Source organism: Macrobrachium nipponense, chromosome 19 (genome assembly GCF_015104395.2).
Source record: "Macrobrachium nipponense isolate FS-2020 chromosome 19, ASM1510439v2, whole genome shotgun sequence".
Classification (NCBI taxonomy): domain Eukaryota; kingdom Metazoa; phylum Arthropoda; class Malacostraca; order Decapoda; family Palaemonidae; genus Macrobrachium; species Macrobrachium nipponense.
Genome location: NC_061088.1, coordinates 18246459 through 18272494, shown reverse-complemented (window position 1 = coordinate 18272494; position 26036 = coordinate 18246459). Strand labels below are relative to the sequence as shown.

General features: G+C 38.2%; 1 protein-coding gene across 10 annotated transcripts in view; it reads right to left on the bottom strand.

Moving 5' to 3' along the window:
* LOC135214440 (galactoside alpha-(1,2)-fucosyltransferase 2-like) overlaps positions 1 to 26036 on the bottom strand; it is a 65512-nt gene that overhangs the window by 14745 nt on the left and 24731 nt on the right. For 2 of the 10 annotated variants that reach the window (XM_064248742.1, XM_064248760.1), the window contains exons 2-6: positions 24836 to 24928; positions 18916 to 18965; positions 8180 to 8283; positions 5551 to 5600; positions 4887 to 5181 (exon numbers count right to left, since the gene is read on the bottom strand). In XM_064248742.1, coding sequence (XP_064104812.1) covers positions 4887 to 5181; positions 5551 to 5600; positions 8180 to 8243 — 409 coding nt within the window. In that variant the 5' untranslated portion in view covers positions 8244 to 8283; positions 18916 to 18965; positions 24836 to 24928. Of the gene's footprint in view, positions 1 to 4886; positions 5182 to 5550; positions 5601 to 8179; positions 8284 to 8421; positions 8852 to 11009; positions 14789 to 18915; positions 18966 to 24835; positions 24929 to 26036 lie in introns of those variants that run through there. The other 8 variants (XM_064248770.1, XM_064248780.1, XM_064248735.1 and 5 more) reach the window with 5 other exon arrangements.

Below are 26036 nucleotides of genomic sequence, written 5' to 3'. Positions count from 1 at the left end.
TACCTTCTGTTACTTCTTTCTGTATTTCCCTTTACCCTCTGTTACTTCTTTTTGTATTTCCCTTTTCCCTCTGTTACTCCCACCTATATTTCCCTTTACCTTCTGTTACTTCTTTCTGTATTTCCCTTTCCCCTCTGTTACTTCTTTCTGTATTTCCCTTTACCTTCTGTTACTCCTTTTTGTATTATCCTTTACCTTCTGTTACTTCTTTCTGTATTTCCCTTTTCCCTCTGTTACTTCTTTTTGTGTTTCCCTTTTCCCTCTGTTACTTCCACCTATATTTCCCTTTACCTTCTGTTACTTCTTTCTGTATTTCCCTTTTACCCTTCCCTTTACTCGTTACTTCTGTATTTCCCTTTTCCCTCTGTTACTCTTTTCTGTATTTCCCTTTCCCCTTCCTGTTACTTCTTTCTGTATTCTTTACTCTGTTACTCTGTATTTCCCATTCCCTCTGTTACTTCTTCTGTATTTCCCTTTCCCTCTGTTACTTCTTTCTGCTATTCCTTTCCCTCGTTACATTCTTTCTGTATTCCCTTTACCCTCTGTTACTTCTTTCTGTAATTCCCTTTACCCTCTGTTACTTCTTTCTGTATTTCCCTTTCCCCTCTGTTACTTGTTTCTGTATTTCCCTTTACCCTCTGTTACTTCTTTCTGTAATTCCCTTCCCCCCTGTTACTTTCTGTATTTCCCTTTCTCTTCTGTTACTTCTTTCTGTATTTCCCTTTACCTTCTGTTACTTCTTTCTGTATTTCCCTTTACCTTCTGTTACTTCTTTCTGTATTTCCATTTACCTTATGTTACTTCTTTCTGTATTTCCCTTTACCCTCTGTTACTTCTTTCTGTATTTCCCTTTCCCCTCTGTTACTTCTTTCTGTATTTCCCTTTACCCTCTGTTACTTCTTTCTGTATTTCCCTTCCCCCCCTGTTACTTTCTGTATTTCCCTTTCCCCTCTGTTACTTCTTTCTGTATTTCCCTTTACCTTCTGTTACTTCTTTCTGTATTTCCCTTTACCTTCTGTTACTTCTTTCTGTATTTCCCTTTACCCTCTGTTACTTCTTTCTGTATTTCCCTTTTCCTTCTGTTACTTCTTTCTGTATTTCCCTTTCCCTCTGTTACTTCTTTCTGTATTTCCCTTTACCTTCTGTTACTTCTTTCTGTATTTCCATCTGTTACTTATTTCTACTTCTGCTGTATTTCCTTTCCCTCTGTACTTCTTTCTGTATTTCCCTTTACCCCTCTGTTACTTCTTTCTGTATTTCCCTTTCCCCTCTGTTACTTCTTTCTGTATTTCCCTTTACCCTCTGTTACTTCTTTCTGTATTTCCCTTTACCCTCTGTTACTTCTTTCTGTATTTCCCTTTACCCCCATTCTCTGTTTAATTCTTCTGTATTTCTGCCCTTTCCCCTCTGTTACTTCTTTCTGTATTTCCCTTTACCTTCTGTTACTTCTTTCTGTATTTCCCTTTACCTTCTGTTACTTCTTTCTGTATTTCCCTTTCCCTTCTGTTACTTCTTTCTGTATTTCCCTTTACCTTCTGTTACTTCTTTCTGTATTTCCCTTTATCTTCTGTTACTTCTTTCTGTATTTCCCTTTATCTGCTTTGGTTACCCTTTCCTTTCGGTTATTGCCCTTTACCATTTCTGTTCCTTATTTCTGTATTTACTTTACCCTTTCTGTTACTTCTTTCTGTTATTTCCCTACCATTCTGTTCCCTTTTATTATTTCTGTATTTCCCTTACTTTCTGTTACTTCCTTTCTGTATTTCCCTTTCCCCCTTCTGTTACTTCTTTCTGATTTCTTACCTTTCTGTTACTTCTTTCGTTTATTTACCTTTACCTTATGTTACTTCTTTCTGTCATTTCCCGCCTTCCCCTCTGCTTACTTCTTTCTGTAGTTTTCCCATTTATCACTGCTTTACTTATTTCTGTAGTTTACCTTTATCTTGCTGATTACTTCTTTCTGTATTTCCCTTTACCTTCTGTTCCTTATTTCTGTATTTCCCTTTACCTTCTGCTACTTACTTTTTCTATATTTCCCTTTATTTACCTCTCGTTAACTTCTTTTCCTGCGATTTCCCATTTACCCCATCTGTTACTTCTTTCTGTACTTTCCCTTTTTATATGCTGTTAACTTCTTTCTGTATTTTCCCGTTTAACCCTCTGGTACCTTTCTTTCTGTAATTTCCCTTTCCCACCCATCTGTTACTTCTTTTGTTTCTGTATTTCCCTTCCCTTTTCCCCCTGTTACTTCTTTCTGTATTTCACCCTGTTACCATCTGTTACCTCTTTTTCTGTATTTTCCCATTTTCCCCTCTGTTACTTCTTTCGTATTTACCTTTCCTTTCCATCTACTGTTAATTCTTTTTCTGTTATTTCGCCTTTTACCCCTCCCCTGTTACTTCTTTCTGTATTTCCCTTTACCCTCTGTTACTTCTTTCTGTATTTCCCTTTCCCCTCTGTTACTTCTTTCTGTATTTCCCTTTCCCCTCTGTTACTTCTTTCTGTATTTCCCTTTCCCCTCTGTTACTTCTTTCTGTATTTCCCTTTACCCTCTGTTACTTCTTTCTGTATTTCCCATTTTATCCTCTGTTAACTTATTTCTGTATTTCCCTTTACCCTATGTTAATTGTTCTTTCTGGTTATTTTCCACCCTTTACCCTACGGTTACTTCTTTCTTGTATTTCCCTTTACCCTCTGTATCTTCTTTCTGTATTTCCCTTTCCCCTCTGTTACTTCTTTCTGTATTTCCCTTTACCCTCTGTTACTTTTTTCTTTATTTCCCTTTTCCCTCTGTTACTTCTTTCTGCATTTCCCTTTACCATCTGTTACTTGTTTCTGTATTTCCCTTTACCCTCTGTTACTTCGTTACGTATTTCCCTTTACGCTCTGTTACTTTTTTCTGTATTTCCCTTTACCCTTCTGTTACTTTTTTTCTGTATTTACCTTTGACCCACTCGTTACCTTTTTTCTGTATTTCCTTTCCTTTTCCCCCCCTGTTACTTCTTTCTGTATTTCCCTTTACCCTCCTGTTACCTTCTTTCTGTATTTCCCTTTACATTTCCTTCCTGTTACTTTTTTTCTGTATTTCACCCTTTACCCCTATGTTACATTTTCTTTGTAATTTCCCTTTACCATTCTCGTTAACTTCTTTACGTATTTCCCTTTACCCGACTTGTTACTTCTTCTTTCTGGTATTTCCCTTTTACCTTCTGTTACTTCTTTCTGTATTTCCCTTCACCCTCTGTTACTTCTTTCTATATTTCCCCTTTCCCTCTGTTACTTCTTTCTGTATTTCACCCTTTCCCTATTACTGTTTACTTCTTTCCTGTATTTCCCTTTACCTTATGTTACTTGCCTTCTGTATTTCCCTTCTACCTTCTGTTTCAATTACTTCTCGTATTTCCCTTTACCTTATTGTTAACCTTCTTTTTGTTAGTTCCCTTTACCTTCTTTTGTTTACTCTTTCCCTGTAATTCCCTTTACCCCCTCTTGCTTACTTTCTTTACGTATTTACCTTACCTGGTTTACCCTTTATCCCTTTCTGTTATTCCCTTTTCCTTATGTTTAATTCTTTCTGTATTTCCCTTTCACCCTCTGTTACTCCCTTTCCTATTATTTCCCCTGTTCCCTTTCTGTTACTTTTTCCCTGTATTATTTTCCCTTTACCTCCGTTTATTACTTTCTGTATTTCCTTTACCCTCTGTTACCCTCTTTTGTTATTTCCCTTTACTTTCTATTTTACCCCTTTTCCCGTTCTGTATTCCCTTCACCCTTCTGTTACTTCTTTGTATTTCCCTTTACCCTCCTGTTACTTTCCTTCACTTTAGTATTTCCCTTTACCCTCGGTTACGTTATTTCTTTATACCCTCTGTACTTTTTCTTTCTGTATTTCCCTTTCTTCTGTTACTCCTTTCTGTTTTCCCTTTACCTTTGTTCTTTCTTATTTCTGTATTCCCTTTGACCTTTCCTCTAGATTTATTACTTCTGTTACTTCTTTCTGTATTTCCCTTTACCCTTTTTTCTTACTTATGTTCCTTATTTCTGTATTTCCCTTTACCCTCTGTTACTTCTTTCTGTATTTCCCTTTACCTTCTGTTCCTTATTTTTGTATTTCCCTTTACCCTCTGTTACTTCTTTCTGCATTTCCCTTTTCTCTCTGTTACTTCTTTCTGCATTTCCCTTTACCTTTTGTTACTTCTTTCTAATGAACATCCCAGTCAGTGGACCAATTGGTGGGTTTGTTCCTTATGAATTGGGTTCATCGTCTGAATAATAATAATAACAATATACACTCGAGGGCGTGCTCCCTATACAGTTAATCCTGATTCTATTATCATAACACAATTTTAATTGATTTTTTATTCTATTATCATAACACTATTCTAATTGAAGTTAGTAATGTTAATACTGATTTTATAATCAATACAAGTAAATTGTATATCAAAGTATTTTCTTGGATTGATTTCTACAAGTGAATTGTATATAAAAGTGTTTTTTTGGAGAGATTTCTCTGCTTGAGAAAGTTTTCTTTCAAACTCCGGAGGAATACCTCGCAGTTGCACTATGAAGCAATTGTTAGGAGAGGGTGGAAAGTAAGATGGATGAAAGAGAATATGAAAGGGGGTACAGTAAAAGGAACGAAAGGGGTTGCAGCTAGGGGATGAAAGCACACTGCAAAAAACCTTAAGTAATGCCTATAGTGCACCGCATGAGGTGCACGCACTAACTCCCCCCCCCCCCCCCCCCACGGGGTCTGTGAGTCCTCAACAACTGGACCCGCATATGGAAAAGGTAGCATACGCTTACAAGAAGCGTTATGGAAGCATTAATGAAGTCAAACCTTTATTCAGATGATCCATATCGGTAGAGAAGAGCGAGACACTTACCTGGAACAAGCTCAATGGTAATATTAGGGAAATTATTGATCAACTGGGCCTTCATAGTGGGATGAAGCCTGGTAGTGGTTCCATAGATGCGCCCGATCGCATAGAGAGTGGCATATTCCCCCAAGACGTTCCCGAGGCGTCCCAGGGGTTGGGATATCAACACGGGCAACTGGAGACCTTGCCAAGTCTTGCCCTCGTGCTTGTGCCAGACTCTTCTCGCTATGGCAGTTACCGGCAAGGGATTCGACGTAACCAGTTTCATGAGGTTTCTCGTATCTTTATCGGGATTCAATGCCTGAGGGCGAAGGGGATAAAAAAAACTAAATATGGTGGCTTGTGTGGCATGGACTTTTTCGACTTTTGATAACAAGAACTAATATGACTTGTCCTAAGAAAACTTGAGGGAGAGTAGTTATGGATGTCTTTGCCTCGTCTTACTAGCTGCTCTCTTTTTTTTTAATATTACTGGAGGCCTATTCTAGCTTTAATTTCTAGTTATTAAAAGACAAGATTTTAGTGTCCTGTGTTTATGCATATATATTTATATCCATACACTCACACACGTGTGCACGTGCATATACATGTCTGTCCAACTTCTTATAGAGTCGACTGGCTTGTAACTGGAGAGAGAGAGAGAGAGAGAGAGAGACAGAGGCGTCCTTACCTGACATATCTGAAATCTTGCTCCATACCAAGGTCCTTCGTAGGAGTAAGCTGTTAGAAATAAGAGATATAATCTTAATAATATTCACAACCTCAATGATTAATGACGAACACAGTTTTCAAACAATGATTTACTGACCAATATACCTGGGGACAATAAACTATTAACAATACCCTAAAAGTAAGCGAAAATGAGCAATCACGATTTATCAAAATGCTCTCACAATATTAAGTTATAAAGAAACTTTTAAAAGGTCACAGTTGACGGAAGACATAGTTAAAAGACATGTCTATAAATTTTCTATACCATTGCTATCTACGGTTAAGAAAAAGTCACTGTACAAAACAAAGTTTAAGTGAATAAATTGTGCTGTATACGGTGGCTTTTTCTTAACAGTTCAAGACAAACACGAAGAATGTGTTTTTGTTACTGAATTTTACCATCTGTAGAAAAAAAACAGCAAAACTTTGAAAAGTAAAAAAAACAAGGTAAGTTGTATCACTAATCAACTGCATTGCCTTGATATTCATTATGAAAATATTTCTTCTGCCCCATAAGCATAAGCATAATATATATATATTATATATATATATATATATACTATATATATATATATATATATATTATATATATATATATATATAAATCACAAAATAACAGAACAGGAGACCAGACGCCCAGAAGACAGATCCGTTAATGCCATCTGCAAACCAAGAAGGGTTTTAGTTGCATTGGCATTACGAACAAAGGGATAGAACATGAATGAATCGCCAGAAAACAAAAGAGTAATGAACACCAGTCAAAATCTAATTGAATGGAATCACTGCCAAGTGTTCTAATTTCTGGTGCTACTAGTACACTATAGTAGTAGGCGGTCGACATAGGGGGTGTTTCGCCATGTTTAGTACTATAGTAGATTCACATCAACCTTGCTTTTGATGTCTAGACCCTTCCCTTACGACGCTCCTGATTGGCTATTGATAAGCCAATCACTGGGATGGAAACTCAGTCTCTCTCGAGAATTCACATAGGTAGAATGTACGTATGTTCCACCTCTCCTGAAAGACGTATACCTCAGGAGAGATGGAACATACATCCTACCTATGTGAACTCTCGGGAGAGACTGAGAGTTTCCAGCCCTGTCATTGGCTATTCAACAGCCAATCAGGAACGTCGTAAGGGAAGGGTCTAGACATCAAATACAGGGCTGATGTGAATCTACTATAGCCCCTCGGGGATCAAATGTGATCAGAGGTACTTAGGGACATTTGATCCCCGTTACAAAGTAAGGACCCGCAGGCAGACCGCCTACTATAGTAGCATCTAATTTCTAATAGGTGATCTTGTTTCCTGTTTTAACAACCAGGCCATAACCCGATTTTGTGTTTGTATGGTGTTTTGACGTTGCACGGAACCAGTGGTTATTCGGCAACTGGACCAACGGCTTTACTTGACTTCCGAACCACGTCGAGAGTGAACTTCTATCACCAGAAATACACATCTCTGACCCCTCAGTGGAATGCCCGGAAATCGAACTCGCGGCCACCGAGGTGGCACGCCAACACTATACTGACCACGCCACTGAGGCGCTTTTACCCGAGACGTTCTCAAACTGCATTAAGTTTAGTGTTTTGGTTGCATTTTTAATTTACAATGAGAGTTTCCTCCCTTCATTGTGGGTCATTTAATTTCGCTAATTAATATGTAACTGACGTTACACCAAATAGCAATTGCAGTAAGAAGAATTCGCCAGATGCCTCATATCAGTCCAAGCTAAGGAAATGGCTCTTCTTTGAGAAAGACGAATCCGAGCTGGCGTGAGTTGAGTTAAGTTGAATATAGAATTTAGGCCAAAGGCCAAGCACTGGGACCTATGAGGTCATTCAGCACTGATATGGAAATTGACGGTTAAAAGTTTTGAAAGGTGGAACAGGAGGAAAGCCTCAAAGCAGTTGCACTATGAATCAAGTGTTAGGAGAGGATGGAAAGTAAGATGAAGAAAGAGAATAGGAGAGGAGGTACAGTAAAAGGAACGTAAGTGGTTGCAGCTAGGGGCCGAAGGCACGCTGCAAAGAACCTTAAATAATGCCTACAGTGCATCGCATGAGGTGCACTCACGGCAATAACCCCCTAAGGGGAGAGCTGGCGTAAGACCAGCCTGAGGCGATGACAACAGTCGAACAGAGACCAGAGAACAAACCGTAACGATGAAAAGACTCGAGAATTTACATTGTTATTATTTTTTATTCTTTTGTTTCCAACATTTCATTTATTAGTTTCCCTTCAGTCGTAGCAAGTACTTGATAAGAGCCCAATGAGACATATTTGAATTTAATAAAATTCAAATTCATCTTTTTAATATTGAAATGAATAAATTCATCTACATACAAAATCTGGTCCACAATAAAGGCAAAGAGAGAAAAAACTAAAAATAAACAAAAGGTAAATATGAAAGCATTAAGACATATTTGAATTTAATAACATTCAAATTAAATCTTTTTGATATTCAAATTAATAAATTCGACTACATACAAAATCTGGCACACAATAAAGGTAAAGAGATAAAAACTAAAAATAAACTACTAATAAACAAAAGGTAAATATGACAGCATCAAGATAATTTACTCACAAATAAAGAGCATGATGACAATTAAGCCGCTGAAGAGTAAGATGAGATCCCGCTTGGTTAACATCTTGTACTGGAATATTTCTGAATACACTTGGAAATCACACCTGGAACGAGCAGTGAATAGAATTAAACATTAATCACGGGTTGGCTAGATATCTCTGCATACATTTCGAAAGTATACTTATTTGAAAGTATACTTGTGTGTTTTCATGTGTTTATGAATATGCTGGAAAGACAATAACCTTCGATACTTCCCCCTTCCGTATTCACGATGCTCTTGATCGCTTCTTTCCCAGTAGGACTGTGGCTACGCGGTATCTACTAAATCGCCCTATGTGGCAGAAGACGAATTAATATCGCACGTTGCAAATGGATATGCAAAGCTAAGATCGAATTGTGGTCAGTTATGTGTATGGGAGACTGCCTTCTAGTAAACATGCTTAGATGTCGTCCAGTTTGGTAAGTCTTGAAATCACTTTCCTAGGTTACTGTTGGTTTTTTTGTTTGTATGGTGTTTTTACGTTGACTTCCGAACCACGTCGAGAGTGAACTTCTATCACAAGAAATACACATATCTGACCGCTCAATGGAATGCCCGAGAATCGAACTCGCGACCAACGAGGTGGCAGGTCAAGACCATACCGACCACGCCACTGAGGCGCTCCAAGGTTACTGAAAGATGCAAGAGATAGTGGGAAAGATGATAGTTGTACAGTACAGTGATTTAAGTTTTGCAGTACTTCTGCTTTACCCCTTACTGTTTTTCAATCAGTATTATAAGATAAATTGTACACTATGTACAGTGCAGTTCATGCCATTGGTATAATTATAACTATATATAGCGTAGGTACAGTACTGTACATGGAAAAGGGAGTTCAAAGATAATGTAAATTACATTGGATTTTGGCAAACGTAAAGTGTACAAGCATCGTACTTAAATGTTTATTACCGTTCAACATACTGGGAATCTAATAATTTGCCTATTAACTTATACATAATATTAACTTTACAATTACATACAGCACATAAAATACAATGCCTTTGAATGTCGTGTGTCTAATGGCAGTAATTCCTTGATCTAAAATACACCACTTTGTAGGCTAAGCTATTATTTCTTCAGTGACACGTTTTTGCTTGCAACAGTGTCATGTTGCTTGGCTGTTTTGTTAGATTTACACTTACTAATAAAAGTCATCTGAATAATTCGTATTTATTTGGATTCTGTTGAATTTATTAAGCGAATGTATCTTCGTCAGCATACCAGGTGAATCAACTCTTGCCTAAGGATGTAATGTGGGATTGTTGAATGTTTACAATTTATTCATTTGTTTATCTGTCAATGAATTAGTTGATAAAAAGCTGCTATTCACATCTGATAAAGTCCGTGGTTTGGATCGAACAAAAAAGAAAGATGACGAGCTTTCTGATTCGCCTACCATGTATCCTGAATGACAAGGAATTTTTAGCTACAGAAGGACACCCCAGATTGCGAAAATTTTCGGAACATGATTTCTTTTTTTACACTGTTGGCTTTCAGGCCTCATTTTAACCCGCTGCCACTCGTTCATTATCTACTGAAAGTTTTATTAACTCTTTTATCGGCGCTTATAATAAGCAGGCATGAATGCGTAAACTCGCATGGAAATCTTATCTCAGAAAGGCAGGTTTTTTTAGATATTCCAGCAATTGTTTATTCAGTTATCATTTCTTTCTTGTCTTTGTTTACCACAAGGCAAGGGTGTTAATCTAATTGTTCCATATTTCATAAGAAAAGAGCTAATGCACTTTACTTTTCCGCCTATCACAGATGTAACAATATTTTCTTTTACTGTCAAGATAGATATTTTTCTGTTGCTTTACAAGTCTGAGTTTCATAGAACAGAGAATAAATTAGTCATATGCTTAAATTACTAATCCCCCAAATTGGCAACAAGAGGAATTCAATAAGCAAATATTTTTCTACTATTACTTTACTACAACTAAACTGATATCATGTTTTGTAACTTCTAAGAATATATTTATGAACTGATAGGACGACACACAGTTCAAGTGAGTTTCCTAATATAACCTAACCTCTGTGAAGGATATTCTTTAGCAGGTAATCACATCATACAAAAGAAAATAGTTCGTAAGGCCAAAAGGGTATCCTTATTCAACAGTTGATCACAGCAGATTACGTTTCCTTTGACGAGGCATTCCGGCATACCTGCTATTCTTCGATATGGAATCACAACATACACTACAGCATTCTTTGACAGGCAATAATGGCATACAAGGCATTTGTTCAAAGACAATCAAAGCATACAACGGGGCATTCTTTAAAAGGTAATGGCATCGTACAAAGAGACGTACTTTGGCAGGTAACAATAGGCAAAACAAGGACAAGCTAGTCTTTGACAGGTTGTCATAGAATGTATACATGGCATACAATAGGGTATACTTTGACAGGTATTCGCACCATACAACAAATAATCTCTGGAAGCTAATCACTGCATATCACAAGAGGTTTTTTAATGGCAAATCACGGCATACAGTAGGGTGCACTCTTTCAGCAGGTAGCCATAAAAAGGCTATTCTTGTGACAGATAATCACTCCACCTGACAGATAATCTCATCTTACAACCGGCAATCCTTTGACAGGTAATCGCGGCATAAACCATTCATCCTCGACGGGTTTATAATTGACCACAACAGCAAATCCATTGACAGATATAATACACGGCAGGTGAACACGACATACGAAGAGAAAATCTTCGACAGGCAACCACGAAATTCGTCAACAGTTTCGTATATTCGTAGTGAGAGAGGTGGTAACAAATGACTAATCAAATATTTTCATTATTTTATTCAAACACAATTTGAAAAATGGCGTTACAGAGTCATCAAAAGTATTCCTCGAGTAGACAGAATGACCGTCATGGACATTTTAAGTTAAATAAATTTCTTTACACGATTTCATGTACTACAGATAAGATAGAATATAAAAAAAATTTTGGTCACGGTTTCATCAGAAATAAGCAAAGGTCATTAACATATTTGTGCATCACGTCACAAGAATACTATCTGACAAATCATAACTATATCTTAGCGCTATGTTTAGGTCCAATCAAATCTTATTAAGAAAAATCATACAAATCATGGATCACTGGGACCTATGAGGTCATTCAGATCTGAAACGGAAATTAACAATGAAAGGTTTGAAAGGTGTAACAGGAGGAAAACCCCGCAATTGCACTATGAATCGACTGTTAGGAGAGGGTGGCGAGTAAGATGGAAGAAAGAGAATATGAAAGGAGGTACAGTAAAAGGAATGAAAGGGGCTGAAGGCACGCTACAAAGGACCTTAAGTAATGCCTACATGCGGTGCACTGTTGGCACTGCCCCCATACGGGGCACACAAATCATGGAAATCGGCTATTTCTCAAATGAACCCATGCACACATTATCAGAGCAAAGAGCAGATGAATATTTGATCGTCTAGAAACACAGAAAATTATTGAGGTAGACAGCTACAATACACTGGAAATAATATATTCACTGAAGAGTACAATTTGATCTTATGTAAATGCAAATAAAGGAGAGAGAGAGAGAGAGAGAGAGAGAGAGAGAGAGAGAGAGAGAGAGAGAGAGAGAGAGAGAGAGAGAGAGAGAGAGAGAGAGTACAACAATCACTACACTATTCAATAAACAATCTAGGGTAACATTTTTTTCGTCAAAATTGAAGAGGATTCGCACAGACCAAGAGTCACTGAAATGTATATTCATCAAGTTAGTTAATATTCATTGTAGGGAACATCAACAGGTGTTCTATGCGAGTATACAAGTGTGAGGAGTGATGCGTTTCCCTCCACAGAAAAACAGAAATGGATTTTCAAAGCAGTTAATCTCATTTTAATTTGTTCACACGATAGTTGATAAAAGGCAATAAATGAATTACGACAATCTCTTACCAGTAAAGAAAACTAAATGATCATAACTTTGTATGATACAAAATGTGTTATTACTGGTCAAACACTGTGCAGAAAATCTATACTTGTTGAAAACTATCAAGAAAATCTATCGTGTCATCAAAAGCGACCAAAATCTGTCATCGTTAATGCAGCCAAGAAGTGCAAAGCTATTATTGTTGACAAAACTGTCGAGGTTCTGTTACTGTTAACAAAATAGCGTTCTTGCAAGCCAAAGGGAATTTGTCACTGGTATTCAGTTGGGAAGCTACGCATCTTCATTTGACCCAAGCTGGATGGCTCTATAGGAACTACGATTAATACTGTTTACTGGAAGGACAGACAGCAGGTGACCCCTATTTACCCAATACCTAAACTAAGACAAGGAGCATGGATTAATCTCAAAGAATAAGGCAGAACATCTCTTAGAAATAAATAGAGAGGCTATAGAGATAAAACAGAAGAAGTGGACCAAAACTTTCTTTGCTTAACCAGTTAAACAAAAATGCCCTTTATCTTTAACAAAAGATTCATATACTTTCCGAGACAACGAGACAGAGACAGACTCACAGACAGGCCATAGGACCTGGTGCAAAATTAATTCCTAAACTTCGATTACTTTTTTTTTTTTTCAGAATGACTCAAGTTTTAACTCTATGCTGTATATCTCTGATAGGTCTGCGCTGAAAAATATTTATAGTTGTATACTGATATCATGTGACAAATTGAGTCCCTTTTCATGCGTCCGCGGTTGAATGGAACCTACAATACACAAACACACAGACACACACAAACACGTAATTCCAGGAGTGAATGGTTCATAAGTTTCCATCGGCCCTTGAAACTGTAACAAGTAAATTCTTAGACAACGTCGTGCCCAGCAGCATAAGTCTACAACTAGTCTCCCTTTGTTTCTTAACAACAATCACCATATTTCAGTGCCTTAGACAATCACTCCACTGTGTTCACTAATCCCCTTATGCAGTGTATCGAACTATCCAATCATCACAGCAACGATAAAGTAAAAAGCTGATTAAGTTCTCTTTTAATAAATAAAGATAATGTCTAGGTACAGCAGCTCATACTACACTTTTGATCACAAACCGTGCAACAATAGCGTATGTTGTCTCTTTTGTTGTTCCTAAGTCTTTGGAGGCGTCTAGGTTAAAGTATTAAAATCACTTTCATTAGAGAAAGAGGGACATAAAGAGGGAGAAAACATACTTCAACATACTGTATGATGAATGTAAAATGTTATGTATTAGTTGTGTATGCCTTTCCGAGGTAGGTTCTAAATAATACATTCCTAAATAGTATCGGCCACGGAAAATGGATGGGATGGGACGGGGCGGATACTGCTCATGTGTATCTTAATGGTACTATACCTACATAAAGACAACTTTAGTCAGATTCCAAAAAGACATCGAAAAACGTTTTCATCAAAACATTTGACACACTTTTCATCTTGGGTCATCCTTCAATGCATAGAAGTGAGCTCGGAATGATACCTGTAGTATGCATATTTCAATAAACAATGGCAATTTTAGGTCTTTATATTATGAGAAATCTTTAGCGCTGTGCCTTTGGCTTCATACAAGTGTCATTCAATTAAAACAACGTTAAATCTGAAAAATAAATTGAAAATTAAAATTTTCTGTAAAACTCTCTATGAACAGAAAAATAAATGAGCTCATTATTGATGAATTGCCGAGAAAATGCAACTTCTTGACTATTGCTTTGGTTTGTTTCTGTTGTTCAGCATTGTATAATATTTAACATACTTCTTTTCATCTAGTTTCTGTTTCAGCTGCGGGTCGTCTTTTAGTGCAAAGATGTAATTACCCTCAGGGTCAAAGTCGACGAGGACGTAGCCTTTTCCTGCCATAAATCTGACAAGTTTAGGGTCAACTTTACCACCGCTGAGACGACCGTCATCTTCCTCGTAATAATATTCCACAGCCATGAGTCTCACTTTGACTTTGTCGTAGGGAATCGAACGAAGAATATCCGCCTCAAAGCCCTGGATGTCGAGGGACAGGAAGTCCAGTGTTTTGAGGTTCAGGGCCAAGAAGTAAGAAGCTAAAGGGAGACACTGCATCACTTTGTAAGTCTTATTGGCGGTTTTGCTCCAGTGGTCCTGGCCGCCGAAGAAGGGCGAATCTATTGCTCTAGAGTTAGAGCGATAAACCCACAGCATACCATGGGTGGGAGGGCCATCCAAGAACTCGAAGTTGACCTGCTGAGGGTACGGGCCCCTCGCAATACAAGTATTGGAGAGCCAGGACTTCCTCCTCTTCTGTACAAGGTGACGGAAATTGTTGGGGTCGACCTCCACCAGGATACCGGTCCATCCTCGTTCTTTTTCCAGCCAAAGGGAGTTCGAGAAGATGTCGCCCTCGAGAGCCCCCGAGTCGAGGAAGACGCCCGTCTTCTGGTCCCCAAAGAAATATTTGACGTTGTAATCAATGAAGTGGAAACTGGAGACATTACTTGAGGGGTAGTATCTTCTCGTTTCCTCAGGCGACGACAGATTGTAAGGAAGAGTCGACGGTGGGATCAAATACCTATCTCTGATCACCTTCAGGAGCCTCGGATCGTCGGCCTCTATGGGTCCTTTGAGCCAGCTCTCGTCACCTACCGCATTTTCCTGTTCTTGACCTCTCTGAAAAGATGAATCGAAGCTAATCCTAACGGTGTTTGGATATGTTGTTGTTGTTGTCATTAAATTAGGAGTCTTGCGTGTGCATGAAGTAACAATAAACTCACTATAAACAATGGTTGTCACTCTGTAGTTAATAAATATGCAAATTTCCGTTATCACCATTCTTACACGACTAGATATTCGAACATTCGTTAATATCTAACTGTCTGAGACTGGAGTTAGTAGAGTTACATACACCCTCTATGTTCATCTTGAATACTGGCTTTCATACTGAAGTACAATATAGATGATCTCACTTAGTTTGCAGGTAAGGTAAAAGATATTCTCTACTAAGATATTTCCTTAAAGAAAACGTATAAGATGTATCCGAAAATATTTATGAGATGTCATGAATTGAATTGAATATAGAATTTAGGCCAAAGGCCAAGCACTGGTACCTATAAGGTCATTCAGCGTTGAAACAGAAACTGACAGGAAATGGTTTGAAAGGTGTAACAGGATGAAAATATCGCAGTTGCACTATAAATCAAGTGTTAGGAGAGGGTGGAAAGTGAGATGGAAAAAAAAAGAATATGAAAGGAGGTACAGTAAAAGGATCGAAAGGGGTTGCACCTGGGGGCCGAAGGCACGCTGCAAAGAAACTAAAGTAATGCCTACAGTGCACTATTTGAGGTGTACTGTGGGCACTACGGGCTACGGGGATGAGATTTATTGATAGATTGATTAGCTCTGTAACGCCAGCAACATCACCACGAACATTCTTAAAAATTAAATGACGGGAGTAATGCCAAAGGGTCGTCATCTGGACGCCACTAACGGCGATACGTTAAGAAATACAACGAATTGTTTCTTTACGTGTTAATGAATCACGTTAGAAATAATCAGGTATATGTCCCTAGTGGATTCTAATTTGTGTCATGATTTCTCAATGTCTACACAATATAAAAATCTTAAGAATTATGTTGTGATTCTTCCGCTGTTTTCCTAACGTTCAAAAACCTTCGTCCGTCAATAAATGAAGAAGAAACAACAAGATAATTATAATAAGAGAAATGATAATGATGATAGCAGAGGATAGTACCTTTCTAAATGAGTGCGTACTTAGAGAGAGAGAGAGAGAGAGAGAGAGAGAGAGAGAGAGAGAGAGAGAGACTTGATAGGAACTGAATGAGCAAATATTCTTCAAAATCTTAAGTACGATACTTAGAGAGGAGAGAGAGAGAGAGAGAGAGAGAGAGAGAGAGAGAGAGAGAGAGAGAGAGAGACTTGATAGGAACTGAATGAGCAAATATTTCTTCAAAATCTTAAAGTACGATACTTAGAGAGAGAGAGAGAGAGAGAGAGAGAGAGAGAGAGAGAGAGAGAGAGAGAGAGAGAGAGAGAGACTTGACAGGAACTGAATGAGCAAATATTTCTTCAAAATCTTAAAGTTACGATACTTAGAGAGAGAGTACGAGAGAGACTGAGAAGACTAGGGAGAGAGAGAGAGAGAGAGAGAGAGAGACTTGATAGGAACTGAATGAGCAAATATTTCTTCAAAATCTGAAAGTACGATTCTTACATTTTTGTCGTTCTTCAATCACGTTTACTGAACGGTTGTTCTGTTAAAAAGTACTTTACTTGACACTTTTCGACACAAATTTTAATGTGACAAAACACCAGTCTCTCGCCCAACTTCATCATCTATTTCTCCTTTCGCACAATCCTAACTCAAATGTTTTCTATATCATGTTTGGTATACATTTGCGACCCGTTTCTACATGACCTGCAGATTTGCTTTGACAAACGCAGGTGTCCACCAGACACGATATATTCTCAGAATCATAACTCCCTTTCCCATTTGTTTATCTTCATCTGTAATTTTTAGTGCTTTTTTCCACTGACGAAAAGCATGTCAAGTGTATTGTCTAGAGAATCCTCGTAAGTGTTCAAGCAAAACATTCTCTTTGCCCTTACTAATCCGTCAAGGGAATAAAGAACCCTCTCTGCTCATTTCGGAAGGTGGAAGAGAATGAAGAGCTGCAGAGACAAGAGGTGTGTTTGTTTGTTTGTATGGTGTTTTTACGTTGCATTGAACCAGTGGTTATTCAGCAAGGGAACCAATGGCTTTACGTGACTTCCGAACCACGTCGAGAGTGAACTTCTGTCACCAGAAATACACATCTCTAACCCCTCAATGGAATGCCCGAGAATCGACCTCGCGGCCACCGAGGTGGCAGATCAAGACCTTACCGATCATGCCACTGAGGCGCTTAGCAGGACATGTGGAACCGTAAAAATGAATGCTTAACCGGTCCGGGAATTTGGTACTGTTCAGTCTAGTGTCCTTAAACTAGACCAAATCGTGATTTTCCTAAAGATCTGATTCCTCCTCTGATGCTGTCACTGTAGAAATACACACCCTATTCAAGAGTAACTTCATGTCCATAGCAGAGCGAAAGATCATCACCAAGAAAGCACCTTGAACTTAAAGTACTATCCTTACGCCAGTAATGCCATCAATAATTTTTCACGGAAGTGATAAGAATAAACGCCACTTGTTCCCATAAAGTACACTCCCTCTATGATCCGCGAAACCATTTGACAATAAACACCAGTTGTCTGCCTCCGCCATACTCCCCCATTTGTTTTTTTCTGCATTTTCTCCTGAAATACTCTCCTAAGTATTCGATTCTTGCGAATTCTGCATGACTAAATTCACTAGACATCCTAGCCAAGCTGCCTATCTTTCTCGCCTTCCTCCATAATTTATTCCCCAGAGACTTCGTTCCCTAGATGGGTCTGATAAACTTTAATTTGATATCTACCTGATGGTATTAAACTGACATTGCTATTTTGGCTGCTGCCACATGGCCGGATTCCGTATGTTTAGGACCTGAGCTACATTCAGCAAAGGTTCCGAATATGCAGAACATAGCCATTTACAGCCTGTGTGCCAGGATTGTTTTGCCTGATTTTTGAAATGCTTGTTATGATTTTGGCCTTTATTTCTGTAGTGGATGCTTATGGAAACCTCTCTCTCTTTCTCTCTTTCTCTCTCTCTCTCTCTCAGCATTTGGTATCACTGTCAGAACGGTAGTTTATAGTAGTCTGTTGGTCAATCAGAGACTCATTCACACTCTCTAAATCGAGGATCATTACGACCTCATTTTACGGTCGTTCGACTACTATTCAGTCAGTTCCTCATTCTCTTCTTTCAGCAATCTAATTGTTTCAGCTTTAGTTGAAGCAAAGAAAACAGTCAGAAAGAAACCAAAAAAATAAATGGGGCTCAAACAACTGCCTGAACAAAGCGAATTCTTGCTCCTTCACATGATACGATAAACAGTTCGTCTCTTTGAGGTCTAAGAGGGGAAAATTACCCCCGAAATAAAATGAGACACCCTGCCGTAATGATGTCCTCGTAAAAACCATTTTTCACACACATTTCGAAGGAGAACAAAAACATCCGACTTGTCAATCAAACTTCCTAACTTCGGGTCCCTAGTGGAAGGCGTTTTTGAAGTTCGGCTAAGTCACCTCGTATTAAATGGTATCGGGTCACTAATAATCTTACATCATTAACAATACAAGTCATGGTATATCCGAAAGAATATTCGCTAACATAACGTTTTGATGTAAAAGCGTTGAATGAACTGTACATCATAAAATTCCATTATAGCTTCCCGCAGTAACTTCAATACTTTTCGGCTAGATTGCTGATTTATATCTCTTATCAGGAATATCACGATTAGATTACACACATTCTGGACAAGGACTACGTGTTATCTTACCCCGGGACTATGTTACCCTAAGTTGGGATTACTGCATAAAGTAAACCATCGTCTCAGTGCCAAAAACTTCCTCATTCCAGAGCTATTCCAGACCATGCATTATTTTGCACCTTAATAGATAAGTGGCCTTGATAAAGATTTTACTTCAGCAAGTCTCTCTGGAAATAAAATTTGGGCCCAGTTTAATATCTTGCCTTTATTTGCTGCTTTTGCGCAGAATTTTATACCGCCAGAAGGACGATGAATGCATGAGAAGGACCTCTTGGATAAGCAAATGAAGAAAGCGACAGGATGAAAAAGAAAGGCAGAGAATAAGATCGAAACAGAGCCATAAAATTAAACCTAAGAACATACCTTCAGAGTGTTGGTCAAAATCGATGGCAGATTCTTCACCCACGTCAAATCTGTTGGAAGAAAGAGACGCTAGTTTCTCTTTACCCTCTTTTATCATGCACCCTACTGTTCTCTCGTCCGTATTTGGCCTTTTTAGTCTGCAGAAAATTACTAGTTTGCTCTTGGTGAATGTTTGCGAATTTTCAATTACAATAATGAAACTAAATGGGTAAAGAAAATCCGGAATGATATAAAGGTGTCTTCTCTGTAGATCTATTTAAGCTTTCACAAGTAGTATTACATTCCTAATGAACCTCAGCTCTTAGGGGACAATTCAAATGGCTATTGACTGACAATAGAGAGAATAATTTGTTTGGAAATCTGTGAATGCAGGTAAATTGAATTGAATATAGAATTAAGGCCAAAGGCCAAGCACTGGGACCTATGAGGTCATTCAGCGCTGAAAAGGAAATTGGCAGAATAGTTTGAAAGGTGTAACAGGAAGAAAACCTCGCATTTGCACTATGAATCAATTATTATGAGAGGGTGGAAAGTATGATGGAAGAAAGAATATAAAGGGACGTAGAGTAAAAGGAATGGAAGGGGCTGCAGCATGGCACGCCGCAATGAACCTTAAGTAACGCCTACAGTATACCGCACGAGGTGCACTGACGGCACTAACCCCCTACGGGCCTGGAATACAGATAAAACTGATAATAAATACTTGAAAGTGAGAAGGCTGTTTACTGGAAAGGTTAAAAAGAATAAATTGTTTATCTGTGATAATATTATGTGAACGAAGGCAAAGTTTATGTTTTTTTTTTATTTCCTTCAAGTACTGGTGCTCCAGATCTGACAAATCTGGGGTGATGTCCCGAACAGATTAACAAAAACTGTTACTGTCCTGCTATTCATTCCCAAGCCCTCTGATGTTTAGCCATACTCATGGCCGTCTTCGGAGTTACAATATATTTATATGGGAACTACGTTCTAATACATAGGAGGGTAAAGGAAAAATTACTGAGCAAAAAACAATAATCCACAATGAAAACATAACAAACTTCACAGTTCAGAAAAAAAATAAAGTTTAAATAATTGCACAGGCCTAGATGTTTCTCTACCAGTTGGCTGGCTTAAGAGAGCCCCAGAAATGTGCAATCACGCTGCATCCAGCAAAGTTTACTTTGAGAGGCTTTCACACATTCCCCTAATTTAAATCTGCAGCCTGAGCTGGTCCCAGATTCCCTTGATCTCCCAAGGGTGACGATGCTTCCCATCACAGAGGCGGCCATCAGTGTCTAACATAGTTTCTAAGGAGAGGCTTTCATGCCTCCTCTGAATTCAAATTTGCAAATGCCGAAGGTCCCAGTTTCCTTGGATCTCCCACGGATGACGATGTTTCCTATTACAAGGGTTGATGTCAAGTTTGAATGGTGACGACGTACAACAGTACCTTCCAGCAGCTGCGGTTTACCTCTCCTTGTGATGTTGCAGCTTCTCCACATCCATCCAGGACGTCCACGCCTTTCCATTTTTCTTTGCAGTGAAAGGGGGACCACAGCTACAGAATACCCCTGAAGGTCTTCAGCAAACCAAGCTTGACATTTTGGCCGATACCGATACTCATTGAAAAGCCGATACCGATACTTTTCAGTAAGCTCTTTCTGGATATTTCCATTACCCTTGTCTATCAGCACATGGTACCTTCATGTTAGTGCAAAACTATAGTCACAGTGACTATAGTAGATTATGTTAACTGCTTAATTGTTCAACTTTCTTACGATTGAGGTTATAAATTATTATGTACATTTTCTGAAGTTAGATACAAAAGTTTCGGCCCATATTTTACCGATACCGAGTACCGATACCTAAAAACTTATCCGATACCACCGACACCGATACTCTGGCCCATTTCTACTAGCAGCGGGAAGCAAGCATCACCCCTGGGAGATCACTATCAATGTTTGTAAGTGGGACTATCAATGTTTGTACATGGGACATTGATGGAGACGCGTCCTGGAATGTGAATTTTTTTACTTTCACTATTGTGAAATGTGAAATTTATGTTAAATCTTCTTGCTACTGTAAATCCAGTGTAGGACTGAAAAAGGGCAGGATTTAATGCTTGAAACGGCTGTCCGTTTGGGAATGAAGAGACACGGCAGAATAGCAACAGTTTTCCTTTAAAGGTTAAAAAATGCAGCCTGGAAGACGTTTCCATTTATCTAAAAAATATATTTCTACTTTTGGTTAAGTTGAATAGTCCTTTTACTTATTCCTGTTTTCAGCATCTCGTCTTTTTGTATGAATACACTTTCCATGCTACACCTTGATGTCAATAAAACTTTGATTATTCGCATTCTTTCTCATCTCTTCCTTTGATTGTTTACCATTTCAAATTAACTTTGCTTTAGATATCAGCATCGTGTCAAATCTTACTGAATGACAGATCTAAAGCAGAGACTATAATCCAGAAAAAAAAGCACCTCAAATTTTGAAACCTTATTACAAAGTATCATAGACAAGATCAAAGCAGTTTTGGTAAGCCCAATTCTTTAGTAAGAGAAAACCACTCTATGCATCACCAAAACAATATTGAAGCAATACGAACATATAAGATGCTGAAAAAAGAAGGAAACGATTTCATTATCAACAAGACTTACAGGTATGAAACATGAGATGAAGAATGGGGAACTTGATTATGAAAGTCTCGAATTACCGATAGAAGCACACACTCTAATAGAACAAGGAAGACCTTTCATAAACTAGAAAAAAACAGAGATAACAGCCACGAATAACATTTGATAAAGCGCATGCGTATAGTACAGCTGACAATGCGTTTGACAGGCTAGATATTACATGCAGATCTTTGAACGACACTCCTTTAATGGCAGGGAGGAGAGATAAGATAAGAAACAGGACAGAGGGTTCCTGGTGGATCTTGCCTTGCAGAATGTAGACAAAGGATCCGGAAAAGAAGAGCTGAATGCACACTGCTTGGGAAAGAGACTCTTAATATTTTCAAATAATCAGAATAACATTACATGTTATAGCATTAAGCTTATAGTTAGGAAGTCACTGCGGTGATTTTTCTATGGATCCCGATGGCTGTCACGGTGAATGTTTCCAAGAGGGAATAGTAGGTGTAAACATAAAACAATTATATAAAAAAAATACTAAAAACACAAAACCATAACATGTATGAAACTTGGAAGCAAACAAAAAACAAGTCATGCAACATTTGCTCAACAACAACAGAGGTTTTCATTGTACTATATCAACTTTCTCTGTCATTATTGTAATACATGACGAAAAACATATTACAAAATTTTCTGCAAGAAAAAACTTAGAGCAAGTGAATTATTAAGCTCTTTGTTTAGGTTAATTCCTGTCCCATCATATTCTTTCTTGTAACATTCACTTGTTAAGCAGCAATTGAAAATGATCCATTTCTACCATGGTAGTACTGCAAGGTATAATGCTTTATATTTCTCTTTTGACATGATCAGCCTTTACCTATTGGAATCTTTCTTTCGCAAGTTAGGTTTTTTTTAATTGGAGTAAATGATTCAAATGATTATTTTATAGAATTTCGACGCTGTTTTGTCATCGCTGACAAATCAAACACATCTCCTTTCCTAAAAGACAAGACGGACTATAAATTATAACGAATGTCTACAATATGACTACAATAAGCGAGGAAAGGTGTTAAATACATGCATAATACAAAACACGTTTTTTTTTTAGCTAAGATGGCTTCCTTACTAACATTTGTTTTAGATGTTTTAAAGGACGTATGAAACATGATTCAGACAAATATTAGGTTGCGTAAGTCCCGATCAAGTCTCTTAAAGCATTTCTGCACTTAATTTACTTTTGATAGTGTGCACATCATTGCTAATGCATCCCTTTTATAAGATGAGATGGTATATGTATGTATGTATGTATGTATATGTACTACATATAATATATATTTATATAGATATATATATATATATATATATATATATATATATATATATATATATATATATATATATATCTTGTTTGTAATATACATCTATTCTTTAATAAATTAGAAGCATTTTCAGTGGAGAAATGCTGTATGAAACCAAATTTTTTACAGAATTATACTATGTATGTTTATGCATGTATGTATTAGCTGCCACCGCAGTTGCAGCAGGCGATTCTACCTGGAATCTGCTGACCTAGGAATTACTTAAGGGTTGTGATTTTAATGCGCCATGTCTCAGGGCAGAGGAGCACCTACTGAAATGTTGGGAACCTCTATGAAATTGTCCCTCTTGGAGCCAACGGTAACCACAATGTCGTGCCAATCTGTTGACTGAGAACTTCCTCTTTCTCATTCCACCAGTTACTGTTTTTTTTTTTTAATCTGTTCTCTTGAACCACTGCACCTTTGGTGCTCGCTGTTGTCCTTGTGACCCCATCATGAGTTTTCTCATACTCCTCATCTATGGTTCCAATCGCCATGTCTTGAAATCTAGCCAATAATTAATCTATTTTCTCCTCTAATGCTCTTAAACTCCCTTCTCATAAAAGGAATAGGTCATTACTAACAGCCACAATTTTACCAATGCCTATCGAACGTAGATTTTTACTTTTACCTCAAGGAAATAATAATGATATATACTCCAGCTACCCATCTTATTACTGTGCCAGTTAAGTTGCTCTTCCATCTAACAAACTTTACTTCACAATTTTCATTTCCTAAGTTTCTAAAACTCGAGAATTTCCAAACATAATTCTGCAAGAAGTCCATACCCATCAACAATAACATCCCTTTTTCTGGAAAGTGCCATTGCATTGTGGTTGATAAATATCTATAAATATCACATATCAGAACCATCTGATCATGTTCTCCAAACCCAGTCAAACAGATTCACTCTCTCCCAAAAGCATTCCCTTTTATCATCTTTTTTTCTCTCTCTAGGTCATTTTTAGTCTATTACAACTTTTCTATCTGCCGCATTCAGTCTTACCCATACAATTCTCAAATTAACGCATACGTACTCTTTCTGCTATCCCCAATTTACTTCTTACTATAAGCAGCTCTACACCATTTACCTACAATGAACACAATCACTTTGCATTTTCCATCCCAGCACTCACTGTCCTTTCACCTGAATCACTCATGACCAAAACATCTAGTTTTCTTTAATTGCCCATTACGCTATTATAAATTTCGTTCTTTTTCCTCCAAATCCAAGTACATTTAAAACCCCTGAGACTTTGTAAGTAATTAATTTTTTTGCAATATTTGCAAAGGGTATAAAGATTCCTTGCCATTTGGTGAACTTCAAACGAGGCACCAAACAGAAATGATAAGTTTGGTTTCTATTGGCCTCCAAGGGTCATTTTCTATAACCAGCAAGTCCACAAACCTTTCCTTTATAGTACTTTGCCATGGAGTATAATATGTCTGTATCATAAAACACTGGTACTTCCTAGAGTAATACTGGCCATGCTGCAGAGCAGTCCTCAACAAACAGACTGACCTGACTTCTGTGGTCGTCGGTGACCCCAGCAAAGAAAGCCTCCCTCACCACTTAAAAGGCCATTTCTTCCCATAAGGGATTTGCAACACTCCATTAGGTGCTCCTCTGCTTTGGGATGCGGTGCATAAGAACTTTCTAGGGCAGTAGTGTCAGTCGGTACAGCTTATTAGCATAAGGGCAGCAGTCAATTTCAACATGTGTGCATGTGTGTGTGGGTGTGAAATGATTTACGTCCGTGTATTAACCATACATATAAACACTAATCATACCATGCGCTTGTCTACATTTATGTGAGCATGCCTGCGTGTGATTTGGAAAAATGTTGTCTGCATTTATGTGAGCATGCCTGAGTGTGATATGACAAAATAAAAGTAACTGCCACAATAAAACGGAACTATACTGGAGTACTAAAATGTTCTTACACCCTAGTGAACAGAGTACCGTTGCCAAGAGTATTGTATAGAATTTTTGTCGAGAAAGAACCATCTTTACCCTCTGGCCTGGAGCTGTCACATCTGAAAAATAGTACTGTTTTGACATGTGCTGTACATTTAGTGTGTTACTGAATAAATGCCTTATACTTATAATGTATACACTGAATAAATGCCATATATTTTTAATGTATATAGAGTATCATTAGCAAATCAATGTATTATATCCTAAATCGTGCAAATGGAAAGTTTAATGTTTTTGCTCTTAGCTTGATAAAATGTGTATATATCAAAGTGAAAACATGCAATAAAAACTTAATCTGACAAAATTTTCACCTGTATTACATTTGAAATATAACATTTAAACCTAAAATAATAATCTTTAGGTCTAATCAAATGATTCAAGCAATACCACAAGTTTGAAGTGGTAATAAGATGACGCAAGTTAACCATGGTCACTAAGCTGCCACAAAGTGAGGGTGAGGACTGCGCTACGGTAGGGCAGACGTGAGCGACAAAAGTTCTGCCGGGTAGACAAGGGCACTATACTGGCCTCAGGAGAGACATAAGCTGCTACGAAGTAGACACAGGCACTATACTGCCTGATGGTAGATTTGGTGCCACCAGGGAAAACACTAAGCTTCCACAAGGCCTGCGTGAATGCTAAGCTGCTGCAGGATAGACACGAGCACTAAGCTGCCACAGGGTGGAAGTGGGCACTACTGCGCTGCCACAGTGTGGAAGTGGGCACCTTACTGCCACAGGGTAGAGGTGGGCACTATGCCGTCACAGGGTGGAAGTGGGCACTATGCTGCCACAGGGTAGAGGTGGGCACTATGCTGCCATAGTGTGGAAGTGGGCACCTTGCTGCCACAGGGTGGAAGCGGTCACTATGCCGCAACTCTACAGGGTAGAAGTGGGTACTATGCTGCCACAGGGAGGCAGTTGGCGCTACGCTGCAATAGTGTAGATGTAGGTACTAGACTAGTGCAAAGCAGACATAGACAATAAGCTGATACTGGGTAGATTTGATCATAAAGCTGTCATCAGTGTGGAAACTAAGCTGCCACAGGGAAAAAATGACCAATAAACTGAAGGTAGATATTCTATGTTCCCACTGGGCTGGAGTGGGCACTCAGCTGCTGTTGAATATATACAGGAACTAAGCTACTACAGAGTAAACATCTGCTAG